General features: G+C 35.0%; 1 protein-coding gene across 1 annotated transcript in view; it reads left to right on the forward strand.

The window, feature by feature from the left end:
* CACNA1C (calcium voltage-gated channel subunit alpha1 C) overlaps window positions 1–15,903 on the forward strand; it is an 808,853-nt gene that overhangs the window by 659,084 nt on the left and 133,866 nt on the right. The window contains exons 15-18 of the mRNA XM_052001637.1: window positions 11,081–11,201; window positions 12,240–12,354; window positions 13,183–13,300; window positions 14,200–14,269. Coding sequence (XP_051857597.1) covers window positions 11,081–11,201; window positions 12,240–12,354; window positions 13,183–13,300; window positions 14,200–14,269 — 424 coding nt within the window. The remainder of the gene's footprint in view (window positions 1–11,080; window positions 11,202–12,239; window positions 12,355–13,182; window positions 13,301–14,199; window positions 14,270–15,903) is intronic.

Genomic DNA, 15,903 nt, shown 5'->3' on the forward strand with positions numbered 1-15,903 from the left:
ATTATCTTAGAGGGGAGAAAGTGACTAAGAATTTAATATGTAAATAAGTAAAGGCTTGTAGACCTCTTTTACCAAATATTTCCACAGTGTAATTAATTAGCAAAAACAGGATATGAAGATAAATATCAGTCTTAACATGGAATTTTTTTCACTGTTAATCTTAAGAAAAAAAATTATGGCTGTAATCAGGAAAGGCTTTTCCTTTATATGGTACAGTTTGTAAAAAATTTTTCTGGGGAAAGTTAATAAAGACCTCCCAGAACAGTACTCTATTCAATATTCTGGTTTCCAAAACTCAGCAAAATGTGAGACTAGGACCAGGAAGGTTTAAAATGCAACAAACAGTTATTTGGAGAGAAGGTAAAATCTAAAATATGGAGGGAAAAGAAAATATCATCAGGGAAGAGCAGAGAGAAGCTTTTTTACTTTTATCATCTCAAAGTCTCTCTTCGGGTAGGCTTCTGCTCTGAAATAAATGTTCAAACTTGTCCATTGGGTTTTTTAGCATAAAAACCATATGCAACAATTTATAATGATGGGTTAGTGCTACAATAGAGTTTTCCATTTTGGGGGGATTCTCATGATTTAGAAAATAAATCAACAGAAAAATATAACAAAATTTTAAAAAGACTCCCATTTATATTAAAGTTTTTAAAAGGAGGAGGATAGCATGAATCTGGTGTGATGAAACCATCACTACTTCCTTTTCTAAATATTCATTATCCATCCCTTTAATAATATGTCCTAGAATTTTATCAAGAATAAAAATCAAACAAACTGGTCAATAGTTATTCCTTTGTTTGAAATTTGTTAATGTACTCTTCTCTAGTCAGTCACAGAATCATAAAATTTTAGACGTGGAGAAGACCTTACCAGTCATTTACTTTCATTTATACTGGAGAGAGGCAGTTTTGGCTATGTAGAAAGCTAACAAATGGCCTTCTAAGCTCTGCTTTGAAGACTTCACATAGGGAAAAACCTACTAATTCCTGAGGTAATTTCTCACTTTTGGACAACTGTAATTGCTGGGGAAGTTTTCCTAGTAGCAAGACAAAATACACTTCTTTGAAACGTCTATCCATTGCTCCTAATCTTCCCTATGAAGCTGTAACAAGTCTAATCCCCTTTCCATGTGACAGACCTTCAAATACTTAGATACAACTATGTGGTGGTATCTTTCCTATTCTATAAAATCTTTCTTTTAAAATTTATTTTAGTCTACATTAAATACCTCCCAAAATGAGCATTTTCATATACAAAGCATAACACAGGAAGGTGATTGTATATTAATATCATTTCATACCTCTTGCTTTTAAAGAAATAACAATAATAGATTCCAATGGTTATAATATAATAATAATAGATTCCAAAATTGTTCTAGTCAACCTCCTTTGGAATCTTCTTCTCTTTTCTCCTGTTTATTTCTAAAAGTTGCTATAGCTTTTTCTTTCTATCTTTCTCTCTCTTTTTCTGTTCTTAATTTCCCCTTCTCTCTCTCTCCAGTTAAAGAAGGAAACAGAGACAGAGAGAATAAACTCTTGTAACAAATTAGCATAATCATGCAAAAAAGAATCCATACAGTGGCCATGTGCAAAAATGTATGTCTTGTTTGACACCTTAAGTTCTTTTTCCCCTTTTCCATTTGGGTAAGATTTTTTCCATAGGTCATTTGATCCTCTAAAGACATGTCATTTTATTGATCAGAACATTTCAAAGTTGGTTTCTTTTACAATGTTGTTGCTGTTCTTGAAAAAAAAAAATGTTACCCTGGTTCTGATCACTTCACTGAGCATCAGTCCACACTACCTAGATTTCTATTAAATTGTCCCCTTCATTATTTATTATGAACCAATAATATTACATCACATTTATATATGGTTTTCCAGCCATTTTGAAACTGACAGGGAGCCCTTTGATCTTTTTTTTTTTTTTCAATATCTGCCCCCTTTCAAAATCAGAAAGTTTAGACTATTTAATTCCTTTTGAAGGCAGCTAGGTGATACCATAGTGCACAGAACATTGGTCTGGAAACAGGAAGACATGAGTTCAAATGGTCTCAGACACTAGTTGTGTGACCTTGGGCAAGCCACTTAATTTTTGTTTACCTTATTCCACTGGACAAGGAAATGGCAAACCCACTCTAGTATCTTTGCCAAGAAAACCCCATGAATAATATTGGTGTACTCTGTTTCACAAAGTCATAAAGAGTTAGATATAACTAAAAAACTTCTTTTAACAACAAATTCCTGCCCTCTTAACTTTCTTTCCACCATGTTTGTTTCTTTGTTAAATTTTGTTTTACACAAATTATGTGTCTTTGATCCTTCTTCATTCATGTCTGACAAAAATGAAGTTCATTTAATATTTCCATTCTTCTCACACATCCTACATATGAGAAATAAGAAGTTCCACTCCCCCTTCTTTATCCCTTCTACACTCATATAGTCTTCCTTTTACATTTAGAACTTTACTTAGAACAAAACAGTCCACCCATAAGATCTCTGTTTTTGTAATTTAACTTCCTCAGTATTTTTTGAAGATATGATAGTTCTGAAGGGGCATTTGTTTTTTCTCTCTGTATTAGAATGTTAGCACTCCATCATCGTATGAGTGCCCCTTACAACTATTCAAATAAGTGGACTGTTCCAGGTTTCTCTGAGCTCTTGCATTTGTATTTCAAAGTGATTTTTTAGTTCTAATCTATCAGATGTATTTAAAAATCCTCTTTAAAGGATTATTAAAGATCTATTTTTCCCCTCAATATTCACATTATTCTTGGTTGTCTTTCTTGCCTTTTGAAATACTCCAAGATTTCTTCTTATTTATAGTAAACATTGCCATATCTTTTGTGATATTGGCATGGCTCCTTGAAACTTGTTTCTCTTTTTTCTGTACATTTGAAGTATTTTTTCTTTGACTTTGGGTTTTGTCTATAATATTCCTTGGACTTCTTTTATTTGAGGAGATAATTGGTGTTTTTTTTTCTATCTGTTTTACTCTTTGATTCTAATAGATCTGAACAGTTCTCATAATTTCTTAAAATATAACATCCAGAATGTTTTAGTCATAGTTTTAAATGATTCTTAAATTATCTGTCTTTCTTTGATCTGCTTTCTGGAGCAATTTTATATCAAATATCTTATATGTTAGCCTACTTTTTCAATCTATTTTGTTCTAATATTCTCTGCTTTCTTGTGGAGTAATTGATTACTGTTTGGTCTTTTATAATTTTTCAGAGAATCCATTATTTGACTAAGCTTTACTACTTTGTCTTTTAATCTATTTATTCTCATTCCGATTCTTTCTTGCAGAACTCTAATTTCATTTTTTTTCCTTCTTACTTCTTTTAGGTATTCAGGTATCACTTATAGAAAATACTTTTTTTTTAACTTTCTCTTTGCAATTATTGTTGAATTATTTTCTCCTTCTAGGATGGATTTGGGGCATCTCTACATCTGCAAAACAGTTTTACTAGCCCATATGTTCTTTGGTTTATTCATCTCTCTAGATTTAGTTTCCCAATTGGGATTTTGAGAATTGGCTAGCCTTCAACTCTCTTTAGAGTATGGTAGTCAGTCTTGCTTGGACTTACAGTGGATCACCTGGGTTTCTGTGCTAACTCTACCTTTTGAGGTTATCCCTTTACACCAATCTTACAATTTCTGGGCCTTTGGATTTTCTTTACCATTCTGGACAGAATGCCACATATCTCAAAGTTTCAGGAATCTTTGCTGGTCTCATCTGTACACTGCCACACAGCATTGACATTGATTGCTGCCATTCCCTGGGACTTCCAAAGTTAAGCACACACACACACACACACACACACACACACACACACACACACTCTTAGATTTAGACATCATTTGGGAAGAGGGGGTGATTCTTGTTGCAGGGTACACTTGAGTCGACCAAGTCTATGAGTTGCCTGAGAGACTAAGCTTGTTTGCTTGTATTGGACCTGAATTATTTGGATCCTCTTTTCCTTATGCCTTCTGGCTGACTTTTCTGTAATTTTGGGGAGGAAGAAGTCATTTACTACAGTTTCTCACTGGATTTCTTGATTGTTATTTGCTTTAGTACAAATGTCAGGGTTTTGCTGAAGCAGATGTGTGAGAGCTAAGTGGTTTGTTCCCATTCAGGTAAAGATTTTGGCCATAATCCTACTCAAATCTTTAAAAGATCAGTGCCAATTGCTTAGGCATAGCATCTGCCAATTTTACAAATATCTTGGGATATAGTATCTCTAAGCCTATTGACTTGAAGTCATCATAGGTAGCTAGGTGCATTTTTAAAATTTTATTTATTTATTTTAATACACATTGCTTTGTGAATCATTTTGGAAGAGAAAAATTAGACAAAAGGGGAAAACCATGGGAGAGGGAAAAAAAGTGAACATAGCATGTGTTGATCTACATTCAATCTCCATAGCTCTTTTTCTGGATGCAGATGGCATTTTCTATCCAAAGTCTACTGGGATTGCTTTGGATCATTGAACCATTGAGAAGAATCAAGTCTTTCATAAGTTGACTATATTGCACATTCTTGCTATTATTATGTAAAATGTATCTTTGTTTCATTCAGCATTCGTTCATGTAAATATTTCCAGGACTTTCTAAAATCATCCTATTCATCATTTTTTATAAAAGGATAATATCCCATTACCTTCATATACTACAACTTGTTCAACCATTCCCCAATTGATAAGCAACTACTCACTTTCCAATTCTTTGCTACCATAAAAAGGGCTACTACAAATATTTTTGCACATGTGGAACCTTTTCCATCCTTTATGATTTCCTTGGATACAGATTCAGTAATGGTACTGCTTGGTCAAAGGATATGCACAGTTTTATAATTTTTTGGGCATAATTGCTAGGTACATTCTTAATATTTCCTTTTTATCTGAGTTTTTGCTCCCCTCTAACCATTTTTACTTTAGTCTTTCAAATCAAAAAATGTTCTTAACAAAAAAAAAAAAAAACCTAAATAAAATATTATTAGTTCAGGTTTCTGTCCATTATTTCTTATTATCATCCTATCCGCTCCATCTATCAACTTCTGTTGCCCTTATCTTTCCTCCCTAGAATTATGTTATTCTGAGTTTTAGAACTGCTAATGCTATTTTTATAAGGCCATGACACAGATTGGTATTTATCCTATATTTTTATAATGTAAGGTACTTAGTGAATTCCCTGAAGATTTGCACTGGTCTCTTTTAAATACTGACCCCCTTTTGTTATTAAAATTGTTTCTTCTACAGTCATCAAGTTTTCATTCTTGAGAGTGTTCCAACCCTCCTGTGAAGTCTTTCCCAGTAGAATTTTAGACCTGTCCTTTCTGTAGATCCTTTGAAATATGACTTTCTTAAATTTATGACACATGTCCAACCATGCCTGGATTTCCTCTTCTCTCCAAACACAAATTCTAAGGTGAACTGGACACTTCCTTTCCAACTTCCTTTCATTTATACTCAAGCAACCAATTCTTCATTATTGGTGAAAATAAGATCCAAAATAGCCATTACCTTTGTTGAGTCTTCAATTTTTTGATGGATGAAATTATCTTTAAAGCAAGCCAATAAATGAGAGAGAGAGAGAGAGAGACAGAGACAGAGACAGAGACAGAGAGACAGAGAGGCACACAGAGAGAGATATAGACAGAGACAGAGAGAGACAGAGACAGAGACAAAGAGACAGAGAGAGAGAAAGAGAGAAAGAGTCAGCAAATATATTGATAATTGGAGTTTACCTTTCATCCATCACCATTATATCATGCCTCTGTTACAGGCTTATGATCTGTTTCCTGAACTCATCTATTTCTTGTTTCTGTCTCAGCATTTTATAATGACAGTAAGACAGTTTTATTCTCTTTCTATCTCTGTTCCTCTTCATCTAAGTGTCTTCCTCTCCATCTAAATGCTCTCTACCATGCTTCCCTTTTCTTCTTTCTGAATTTCTTCATGATGATATTTTTTAAAAAAATATATAATGCTTCTCAGCTGCCCTCCTTTTTACTTATACTATTCATTTTGATTATTCTGGTCATAGGTCCCATCTTTCCCTTCTTCCCCCACCAACTTTCAAGGATATTCATAAAGCCAAATTACTTGCATTTGAACCTCTAACATTGATTCCAGTTCAGGAAAGGTGATTGAGGAAGTGATTGATAAGTTTATCCACCTGTAGAACAGATGCAATGATAAGATGCTTATTTTCCATAATTTGTGCATTTTATAAAGACATCTAATGTCATGCATTTTATTGTTGGCCCCTTTCTCAGAATTTGACTTCTATAAATTTCTGTGTCTCTCCTATTGTCCTTTATTATGACATTTCAATATGATATCAAGCTTGGTGAATATACGTATGCAGTCCTCTTCTCCCCTTTCCTTTTTAAAACCCTTTTGATTAGATTTGAAATATATTTTTATTTGTACCTGCTAAATGCAGTTCATCCCAAAAAGTCCATCATTCAAGTGCTTTAATTGATGATCCAGAAAGGTTTTGGTTACCTAATTTATAAAATAAATATCCTGCCACTTACTCCTTTGTCCTTCACAGGAATTTTGTGAGAATAGATCAGAAGATATAGTTGAAGTTAATTTGAGCCTTTCAATGCTTCAGAAATATAAGTTTATAGGGAAATGGGAAAAACATCAAGAGAAAAAGTTAACTATCCAGAGCCATAGGCTATTTTATAGAAATTCAAAATAAGAGTACAGGAGAAATAAATTTGAAAGATAGACTCATTCTTAGTAGGTTAGGAAGCACTATTCAATTTACAAAGGAATGATGTTTCTTCATTAGGACTTTTAGATTATTATTCCTTCATAATTCTAGATTTGAAACATACCAATTGAAAATAACTGGTGGTCCAGTTATAGAATGGAACTGTTCCTTTTGTTTTCTATCTGCGGTTGCAGTAGATTCCTAGGGAGCATTCTCTAAAGTGAGATTATACATGATTCAACTAGTCTTGGTGATTTGAAAATCATTTATCAGTCTACTTTCTCCCTAGATTATGTAGTCTATGCTGTGAACCATAGAGTTTTAATTTAGAACCCAAAAAGACCTTTAAAACTATTTAGTTCCCTTTCTCAGCTGGTAGAAAAACTGATTCCCAGAGTTTAATGATTTGCCTCAAATCTCAATTAAAAAGGGCCAACTCAAGATAGAAATACAAATTTTCTGACACTCAGATCAGTGCCTTTTCTACCACAAAATTTCACAAATAGAAAAATGCAAGTTTTTTTTGCTTTGACTATAATGATCATCTCATAATTGGGACTGTCTTCTCTACTACCCTCACCAATAGTTAGTAGACCTCTTGGCCCATAACTATCTTTGAGAATTCTATAGATCAAAAATAACCAAAGTGGAAACGCAATGCTAGTTTGTAGAATGAGTATTATACTAAACTTGAAATCAGGAAGGTCTGTGTCACAGTGCTGATTCTGGAAGAGTCACTTACTCTTTCTAAAAATTATGTTATTAATCTACTTAATAGAGATAATAATCCCAGAATATGTATCTCAGGCCTCTTATAAAGCCAAAATGAGATAATTTGTTTAATGATATATACATATTTGCTCTTATTTTTTAAATGTGTGTCAGACTAGATGCATGCTATGGATTTTCATAACTGTAAACTTCTGTGATTTTGTTTTAATAGAATACAAGAGAGGTGTCAACAATGTGATATAACATTCCCCCAAAGCTAATAGAGTCAAATTGCATTAAGATAGGTCTCTGATGAGTGTTGATAACTCACATTCTCACTCTTTTTGTTGTTCATTTGCATTTTGTTTTCTTCTTTGTTTTCTTTCCTTTTTGATCTGATTTTTCTTGTGCAGTAAGATAATTATATAAGTATGTTTACATATATTGAATTTTACATATAAAAAAAGATAGGTCTTTGTATAATTTGCCCTGGTCAAACCTCCACCAGAGCATCAGGCTCAATTCTGGGTGCCAGATATTAAGAAGGACATTGATCAATTAGAGTTTGCCTAGAATAAGGCAAACATGCTGATGAAGGACCTCAAGATTATGTCTATATAAAGATCTATTGAAGGAAATGGAGATGGCTTAGCAGGATTATGATAGTGATCCTCAAATATTTGAAGGTCTATTGTGTCCAAAAAAGAAACAACTTGCTCTTCTTTGCCTCTAAGGAAAGAACAAAGTGCAATGAATGAAAATGTCAAAAAAAAAAAAAAAAACAATTTAGGCTTGACTTTTTAAAAAATAACTATGCCTTCCTAAACATAAGAGCACCAAAAAAAGTGGAATGGACTGCCTCAGTTGTTTTCTCCTCAGTAAAGAGCTTCTAAACAAAACCAAATGGCTGCTTGTGGGGTGTGTTTGTTATAGGAAGACCCTTGTTTTGAGTACAGTTTAAATAAGCTAGCCTCTGAGGGTCCATTCAACTCTAAGAGTCTATGATGATCAATATGGTGATGATGACAACTTTCCTATTGTCTGTACTTTTAGACTCATTTTCTTGTGCAGGAAACTATAGATGCCCAGAGACCTCCATTGTGGTAACCCATAGAGGTCTGCCTTCCCAAAAAAAATGCCCCCCAAAAAACATAAGAAATTGTCATCTTCTAAAAATTGGCCTGAGCCTTCACACTTTACTGGGCTATTAAAATTAATCTCATAAGCTAATTCTTATTAGTGTGTTAAAAACAGAAAGATCTGCTGTGCTACTCTTCTAAGCTAATATATTTGCAATTTAAAGAAGGACTTCTATCCATTTTTAATAGGATTCTCCATTGATCAACTAGTCTATTTCTTAGCCAATACCAGATGGCTTTAATAATTGCTGCTTTATTGTATAATTTTAGATCTGGTACAGCTAGGCCACCTTCATTTGATTTTTTTTTTCATTAATTCCCTTGAAATTCTTGACTTTTTGTTTTTCCATATGAACTTTGTTGTTATTTTTTTCTAGATCATCAAAATATTTTGGGGGGAGTCTGATTGGTGTAGCGCTAAATAAATAGATTAGTTTAGGTAGTATTGTCATCTTTATTATATTTGCTCGCCCAATCCAAGAGCATTTAATATTTTTCCAGTTGGTTAGATCAGACTTAATTTGTGTGGAAAGTGTTTTGTAGTTTTGCTCATAAAGTTTCTGATTTTCCCTTGGCAGATATCTAAATGTTTTATACAATCAGTAGTTACTTTAAATGGAATTTCTCTTTGTAATTCTAACTGTTGGGTTTTGTTAGTGATATATAAGAATGCTGATGACTTATGTGGGTTTATTTGTATTCTGCAACTTTGTTAAAGGTGTGGATTGTTTTTAATAACTTTTTAGTAGAATTTCTGGGGTTCTCTAATGATACCATCATATCATCAGCAAAGAGTGATAATTTGGTTTCCTCATTGCCTATTCTTATTCCTTTAATCTCTTTCTCAAGTCTTATTGCCAAAGCTAGCATTTCTAATACAATATTAAATAGTAACGGTGATAGTGGGCAAGCTTGTTTCACTCCTGATCTTATTGGGAATGGTTGCAGTTTGTCCCCATTATATATGATGCTTACTGCTGGTTTTAAATAGATGCTACTGATTATTTTTAGGAAAAATCCATTTATTTCTATACTCTCAAGAGTTTTTAATAGGAATGGATGTTGGATTTTATCAAATGCTTTTTCTGCATCTATTGAGATGATCATATGGTTTTTATTAATTTGATTATTAATATGGCCAATTATACTGATAGTTTTTCTAATATTAAACCAGCCCTGCATTCCTGGTATAAATCCTACTTGATCATGGTGTATTATCCTGGGAACATTTTTAATAGAATTCTCACCGGAAGGAGAATCCTACCTTACAGCTTTGGGATTCTGTGATGTTGTGAGATCAGTTTGATGAGCAATCAGCCCACCTCTCTTGGCTTTGATTTCATCATTTCAGAAATGAGGGATCTGGGCTAAATATCAGCTTCTTAAACTGTGGCTTACTACACCAGATTGGGTCACATAACTGAATATAGAGATTACAATATTATGCCTGATTATCAATAAATGTTTGGTTTGCATATCTATTCTATATATCTATATACTTGGAATCACATCAAAGTTTCTCAAGCAAAAGGGATCATGAATAGAAAAAGTTTAAGAAACTAAAGTGATCTCTAGTTCCCCTCATGATTTAACATTCTGTCAAAATCCATATAAACCTCAAATAATCAATGACAAGGTAATCACTTTCCCATTATGACTTTTGCTATTAAATAAGATGGGATCTCAAAACAAATCTATATTAAATCCTTGTCGGGATTATTTGCCCCAATAATGAGTTACTGTAATAAGCTGACCTGGCATCCTTAGCAAAGCTCAAACTGGCTTCACAATGAGATTCCACTCTGCCAGGGACACAGAAAAAGTAATTGTGTCCTGGACCACTAGCCCCAGTCAGGGGACAAAAACTGGAAAAATGAAGCCAGTCAGCTACAAAGAATAAGGAGACCAGCCTTAAGAATGCTGCAGAAAAAAAAAAAGTCTCTCTAAGGAAACAGAGCCTTCCATGTCCATCCTGCCTTGAAAATAGCTAGGGAAATAGATAGCAGGAAGAAATCCTCACCACATCTTCCAGTGCGAGCTAGAATACAACTGGGCAGCCTTGGCCTTCCATCAGCACAGTTTGGTCCCAATGTTGGAAGTTCTAATGTTAGTATATTCCATGGTCCATCATTCTTTGATTGGCTTACGATGGTCACTTGCGGCAGGCAATGTGAGAAGTGTTTGGGGACAAGAAGCCCATGAGGATACTCTTTAAATCTCATCATACATATGGTCACCTATGAATAGAATCAGGCATCCGGGATCTAAATCTCAGACTTCTTACTGTGCCATAAGGATTTGTCACCCCAGACACACATATACATACACCTTTGATAGCTCTCCAAAGATGAGGGAAGTATTGGCAGTCAGGGAAAGGTTGTGATAGATAGGAATCTCTTTTCTAATGGGCAAAAGCTGAGGAGAGGGTAATAATTATGGGTTTGTTCTGCACAGTCTAACGATGTATCTGTCCTTTGTTGGTGGGAATGTATCATTCAGATCCTGACCGGGGAGGACTGGAATTCGGTGATGTATGATGGGATCATGGCTTATGGAGGGCCCTCTTTTCCAGGGATGTTAGTCTGTATTTACTTCATCATCCTTTTCATCTGTGGAAACTGTATCCTTTGCTGCTACCTCTACAATTCCACCCTCCCCCTCCCCCAAACCCTTTCATTTTGACCAATGGATGCATCTTTGCTACCCAAGACTGGTTGCCTTCTATAAGAAGTGCTATATAAATGTTAGCTATTATGATTATCAACTTCATCATCATCATCCCCATGAACCACACCATGGGACAGAGTTGCTAGAAATGATGTTGAACTGTGATATTCTTTGTCCTTGCCTCTAAAGATGCTAAAATGTGCCGTTCTCCCATGGATCATCAGGCAAAAAGTTCCTTCCAGTACTGTCACACCCCTGGTCTTCCATCCTTAAGATTTCACATTGCAAAAGGAGTTGGAAGAAATATTTCAACTGTCCCAGTTAAAAAAAACTTTGTTAGAAGATTGTGTATTGCTAATGATAACATTATATATAATATCAATTGTGACTGAGTAGGGAAATATTAATAACTAGTCTTTAAATAGATCTTTAAGGCAAATACTTTAGTATTTCACATATATGATCTTATTTAATCCTCACAATAACCATGTGACATAGATGCTATTATAATTCCCATTTTATAGATGAGTATACTGAGGCTGAGAAAAGTTGTTGTCTAAGGCAAAATTCAAACTCAGATTTTCTAGACTCTAAGTCCAGTATTCTATCCACTGCATCAACCAGCAGCCAAGTGGACAACCAATAAAGAGACTAAATGATTGTATTTTCTCAATTTACTACTCTAATCCTTAAAGGATTGCAGGTTAACCTGACTACCACTTTTTTGAAGTATTTCAAAATGGGCAGAAATCAGACGGCTATTTGTCAAAGTAGGTATTGCTGAATGCCAGATTCCCAGGAATGAAAGCAAGAGATTATTAAGGACATTACCACTTTAAGGACATTAACACAGACTTTCTATATTCAACAATTATATCATGGTGAAGGAAGCTTGATTTCTCTATTCCCATTGCTTCTACCTACTATCCCAGTGGGTATCCCAAGAACTCCAACTCTAAGAATTATTTCCTTTACTAATGTACAAAAACAGACATCTTACTGAATGTATTCTTGGCCATTGCTGTGGACAATCTGGCCGATGCTGAGAGCCTCACATCTGCTCAGAAAGAAGAGGAAGAGGAAAAAGAGAGGAAGAAGCTAGCCAGGTAACTATATATACTTTTGAGAGTCCAGGTTTTTAGAAGGCTGTTTCTGGTGCTTTTTAGTCAACAGCAGAAGAGACTGGGCTCTGGCTTCTGTTTTTCTATTTATCCTATAAAAGTTCTAGTATTGGCTTTCTGCAACCAGTGGGCTTTTTTCTAATTGCTAACCAGTAACTCCCCTCATTGGATTTCTATTATGGTCTTCACAAGGATGTTGCATTTTTAAACACCCCAAAATTCTAACTATTATCCCAGTCTCCAGCAGAGCAATAAATGAAACATAAATATAAATGAAATATAAACAGAAACATTAGAGAGGGCACAGGCAGGAACAGCAACTTCAAGTAATCTCTCTTGGGATCCTTATTATCTTGCACCTAAATTCACTTTGGGAAGAAAGAATAAGTCATGTCCTCCTGGATGCCATCATTGCTCCAGCCTAGATTGAAGGTGACCACCCATGCATTTTCCGGGCACTGAGCAGAGTTACTACCTGTAACCATTGTCAGTATATCAACCACAGCTCAAGAAGAGGTTCTCAAATCAAAAAGAGGTATTCAGCTGAAGCCAGTGAAGTTTCAAGCTGAGTAGAAAAGGACTGTAGCCAGAGTTCAAGAGTCTGGGACTCAGGAGTCCTGGTGACTAGATTAGTGGTGCCCAAAATGGTAACCATATACACAGATACAAAAGAAAAAAGCCAGGTAGATATATGGGATGCAGATCCCTGTAGGATGTATATTACCTTAGTCTTCAGCAAGCCAGAGTCAGGTCTTCTTCTAGGCTGATTACCAAGTAAATATTCATTTGTTTTTCCTCTTGTTGACCGGCCAGGACTGCCAGCCCTGAGAAGAAGCAAGAGGTGGAGAAACCAGCTGTGGAGGAAACTAAGGAGGAGAAAATTGAGCTAAAATCAATTACTGCTGATGGGGAGTCTCCACCTTCTACAAAAGTAAGTAGTACACTAGCACCTTCCCCTATGGGGAAGATATACCTTGTTACAGCAGAGCCTAGACTTGGTCTTTCCAAGTTAACAAACCAAAATGGACATAGAAAAGACTAAAGGACCAAAAAAGAACAAGAAGGAAGGCACAAGAGAGATCTTATTTTGAAATGGGATTGGTACTTGTATAGAGGGCAGAGGAATTAGAATGGTCAAGGGGGAAGGAAATTCAAATGCATTTTGATCTTATCCCACAAAAGAGGCAGTATAGCATGGTGAAGAGAGGGATGGACTTGGAATGAGGAAATCATGAGTGTTAATTCTGCCTCTTATACATACTATAAGCATGTGTCACTTGCAAATCACTTAACCTTTAAGTATTCCAGACAACACTAAGACTATTATAGGTTATTCATAAATAACCAATCAATGAAGAAAATTTTCACACTGGGAATTCCCCATAGTGATGAAATCATAAATCCAAACCACTCAGGTTATAAACAAAACAATGGAATACCCCCAAGGAGCTATGATTTCATCAATGCAGGTAGTCCCTTCACTGATGCAAATCACAGCTCCTCAGTTGATAAGAGTTCCATGAATTGCTTTGTCCAAAACATTTACTACTCAATAGCCAATATTTCGATTTCAATCACATTGGTCCTCAATCAATAGATCTGTGCCTAAAGCACTTAGTTTGTGCCCTTTTGACATAGTATTTGTGAGCTTCACTCACCTCCATATCCGGATCTGAGGATTTTTGTAGAAGAATGCAAAACAATATTGATTATTTCTGAGTCAAGTGTTCAGTTTCTGTTAGAAGGTCTAAATGTCTATCATATATGTCCAAATCCATGGAACATTGTCTTTAACTGGATCCATCATACTTCTTTCTCTTGATTGCTTAGATCAATGTGGATGACCTTCAACCCAATGAAAATGAGGAGAAAGGTTCCTATCCCAGTCCAGAAGCTGGAGGTACATAATCCTGCTACCTGGGATGGGGTGGGATGTGGGACGGAAAAAAATTTCAGCTCCTAAAGCCAATTGGGAACAGCTTTGGACTAGAGATTAATAGGCCTAGTTTTACTTCTGCTTTGATGTTCAGTTCTGTGATATCAGTGAGTCACTAATTTCTCTCTTTTTTAGGGCCTCCTTGTATTGTCTGAAAATTCAAAAAATATATTAAGAAGTTAATTTAAAATATCTGGCCCCTAGTTTCCTCAAAGGATTAGTCTCAGAGTAAATAAGATATAATCAGCACTACTACTTTAGAGTATGGAAATACAAGGTATCATTATAGTATATGTTACAACTATATATTATACATATTTGTAGGAAATATGTCATAATGTTGTAATGATCATTACAATAGGGCAGGTCTCTTATGTGCTATGAAAAATCCATTGCTGAGTACAAGAACAGATAATTTACTTTTTGTTCTGAAAAGCACTTTGAGAGAGCCTGCTTTCAAAAAGATTCTTGCAAATTCCATGTTTTGCTGATTCTATTTTGTAAACTAACAAGCAGAATTCTCCTTTATAAAGAGAGCTGAAGAGCAAAAGTCCATGATTTTATTCAAATTCCCTCCAAAACACTGTTCAATCTCATGGTTCTTGTTCATAGGAATCCTTATTTAAGCTTGGCTTATAAGCCTAAAGCTAATAACACAGGACAAGTATTTCCATATCTCTACCCACCCCATTTGTTTTCCTTCTTTTTCCTCTCCTATGTCATCCTTCTTAACACTTATTTCATTGTCTCTATCCTGACCAAGGGCGTTAACATCCCCCCTTTTTTTTGGTTGCCATGGAGACAATGGCTAGAGATTTCAGTGATAGCTTCCAGGCAGATAAAAGAAACAGAATTCTGCTCCATATAATCATGGATAGGGTAGTCAGTATGTATAGATGGAAGGGGAGAAGAGAGTGATCAAAACCTTTGGGACTTGGGTAGATAGATAATGTGATACTTTTCAAGAAGTCTTAAAAACTTCTCTCATCTGAGAATAAAGTCTGAACTAGTCCAGAGAGTGGGAACCATCCCCATATTTAGTTCATGGCTGTTCTAGACTGGAACACACCAGGATACAGCCAATTCTGAGCTCAGTTTGTTTATTTTTTGTTTGCTTGCTTGCTTTTTGCCCTTCTTCTTCTTCTTCTTCTTCTTCTTCTTCTTCTTCTTCTTCTTCTTCTTCTTCTTCTTCTTCTTCTTCTTCTTCAATTTAGCTATGAGGTTTCCTTTTTAAGTTAAATTAAGTATTGACACCTCTTGTACCTTGTAAATTTTATATGGATTCATAACTTATATCATCTGTGCTATTGGGCAAAGGAAAGCGGAGAACCATGGCCTGAACATTGTACTACAGGGGATAATATTACCTATTTATCCAGCAGTGTTAAAAGATATTGCTGAGATTTTTTAATGCACAGAAAAGAACAGAAGGAGGGTCAGGAAAAAAACACAGACAACCAGGACAGCTTTGAAAATATCATGTTGAAATGATGATTTGCATAAAAAAGGAAACAAACTATTCATAATACAGATTCACAGCTTCATGTCTAGACTTTTTTTATATTCTACTTTTATATAATGAAAGTGTTCATCTTATG

This window comes from Antechinus flavipes, chromosome 5, assembly GCF_016432865.1.
Source record: "Antechinus flavipes isolate AdamAnt ecotype Samford, QLD, Australia chromosome 5, AdamAnt_v2, whole genome shotgun sequence".
NCBI classification, from domain to species: Eukaryota; Metazoa; Chordata; class Mammalia; order Dasyuromorphia; family Dasyuridae; genus Antechinus; species Antechinus flavipes.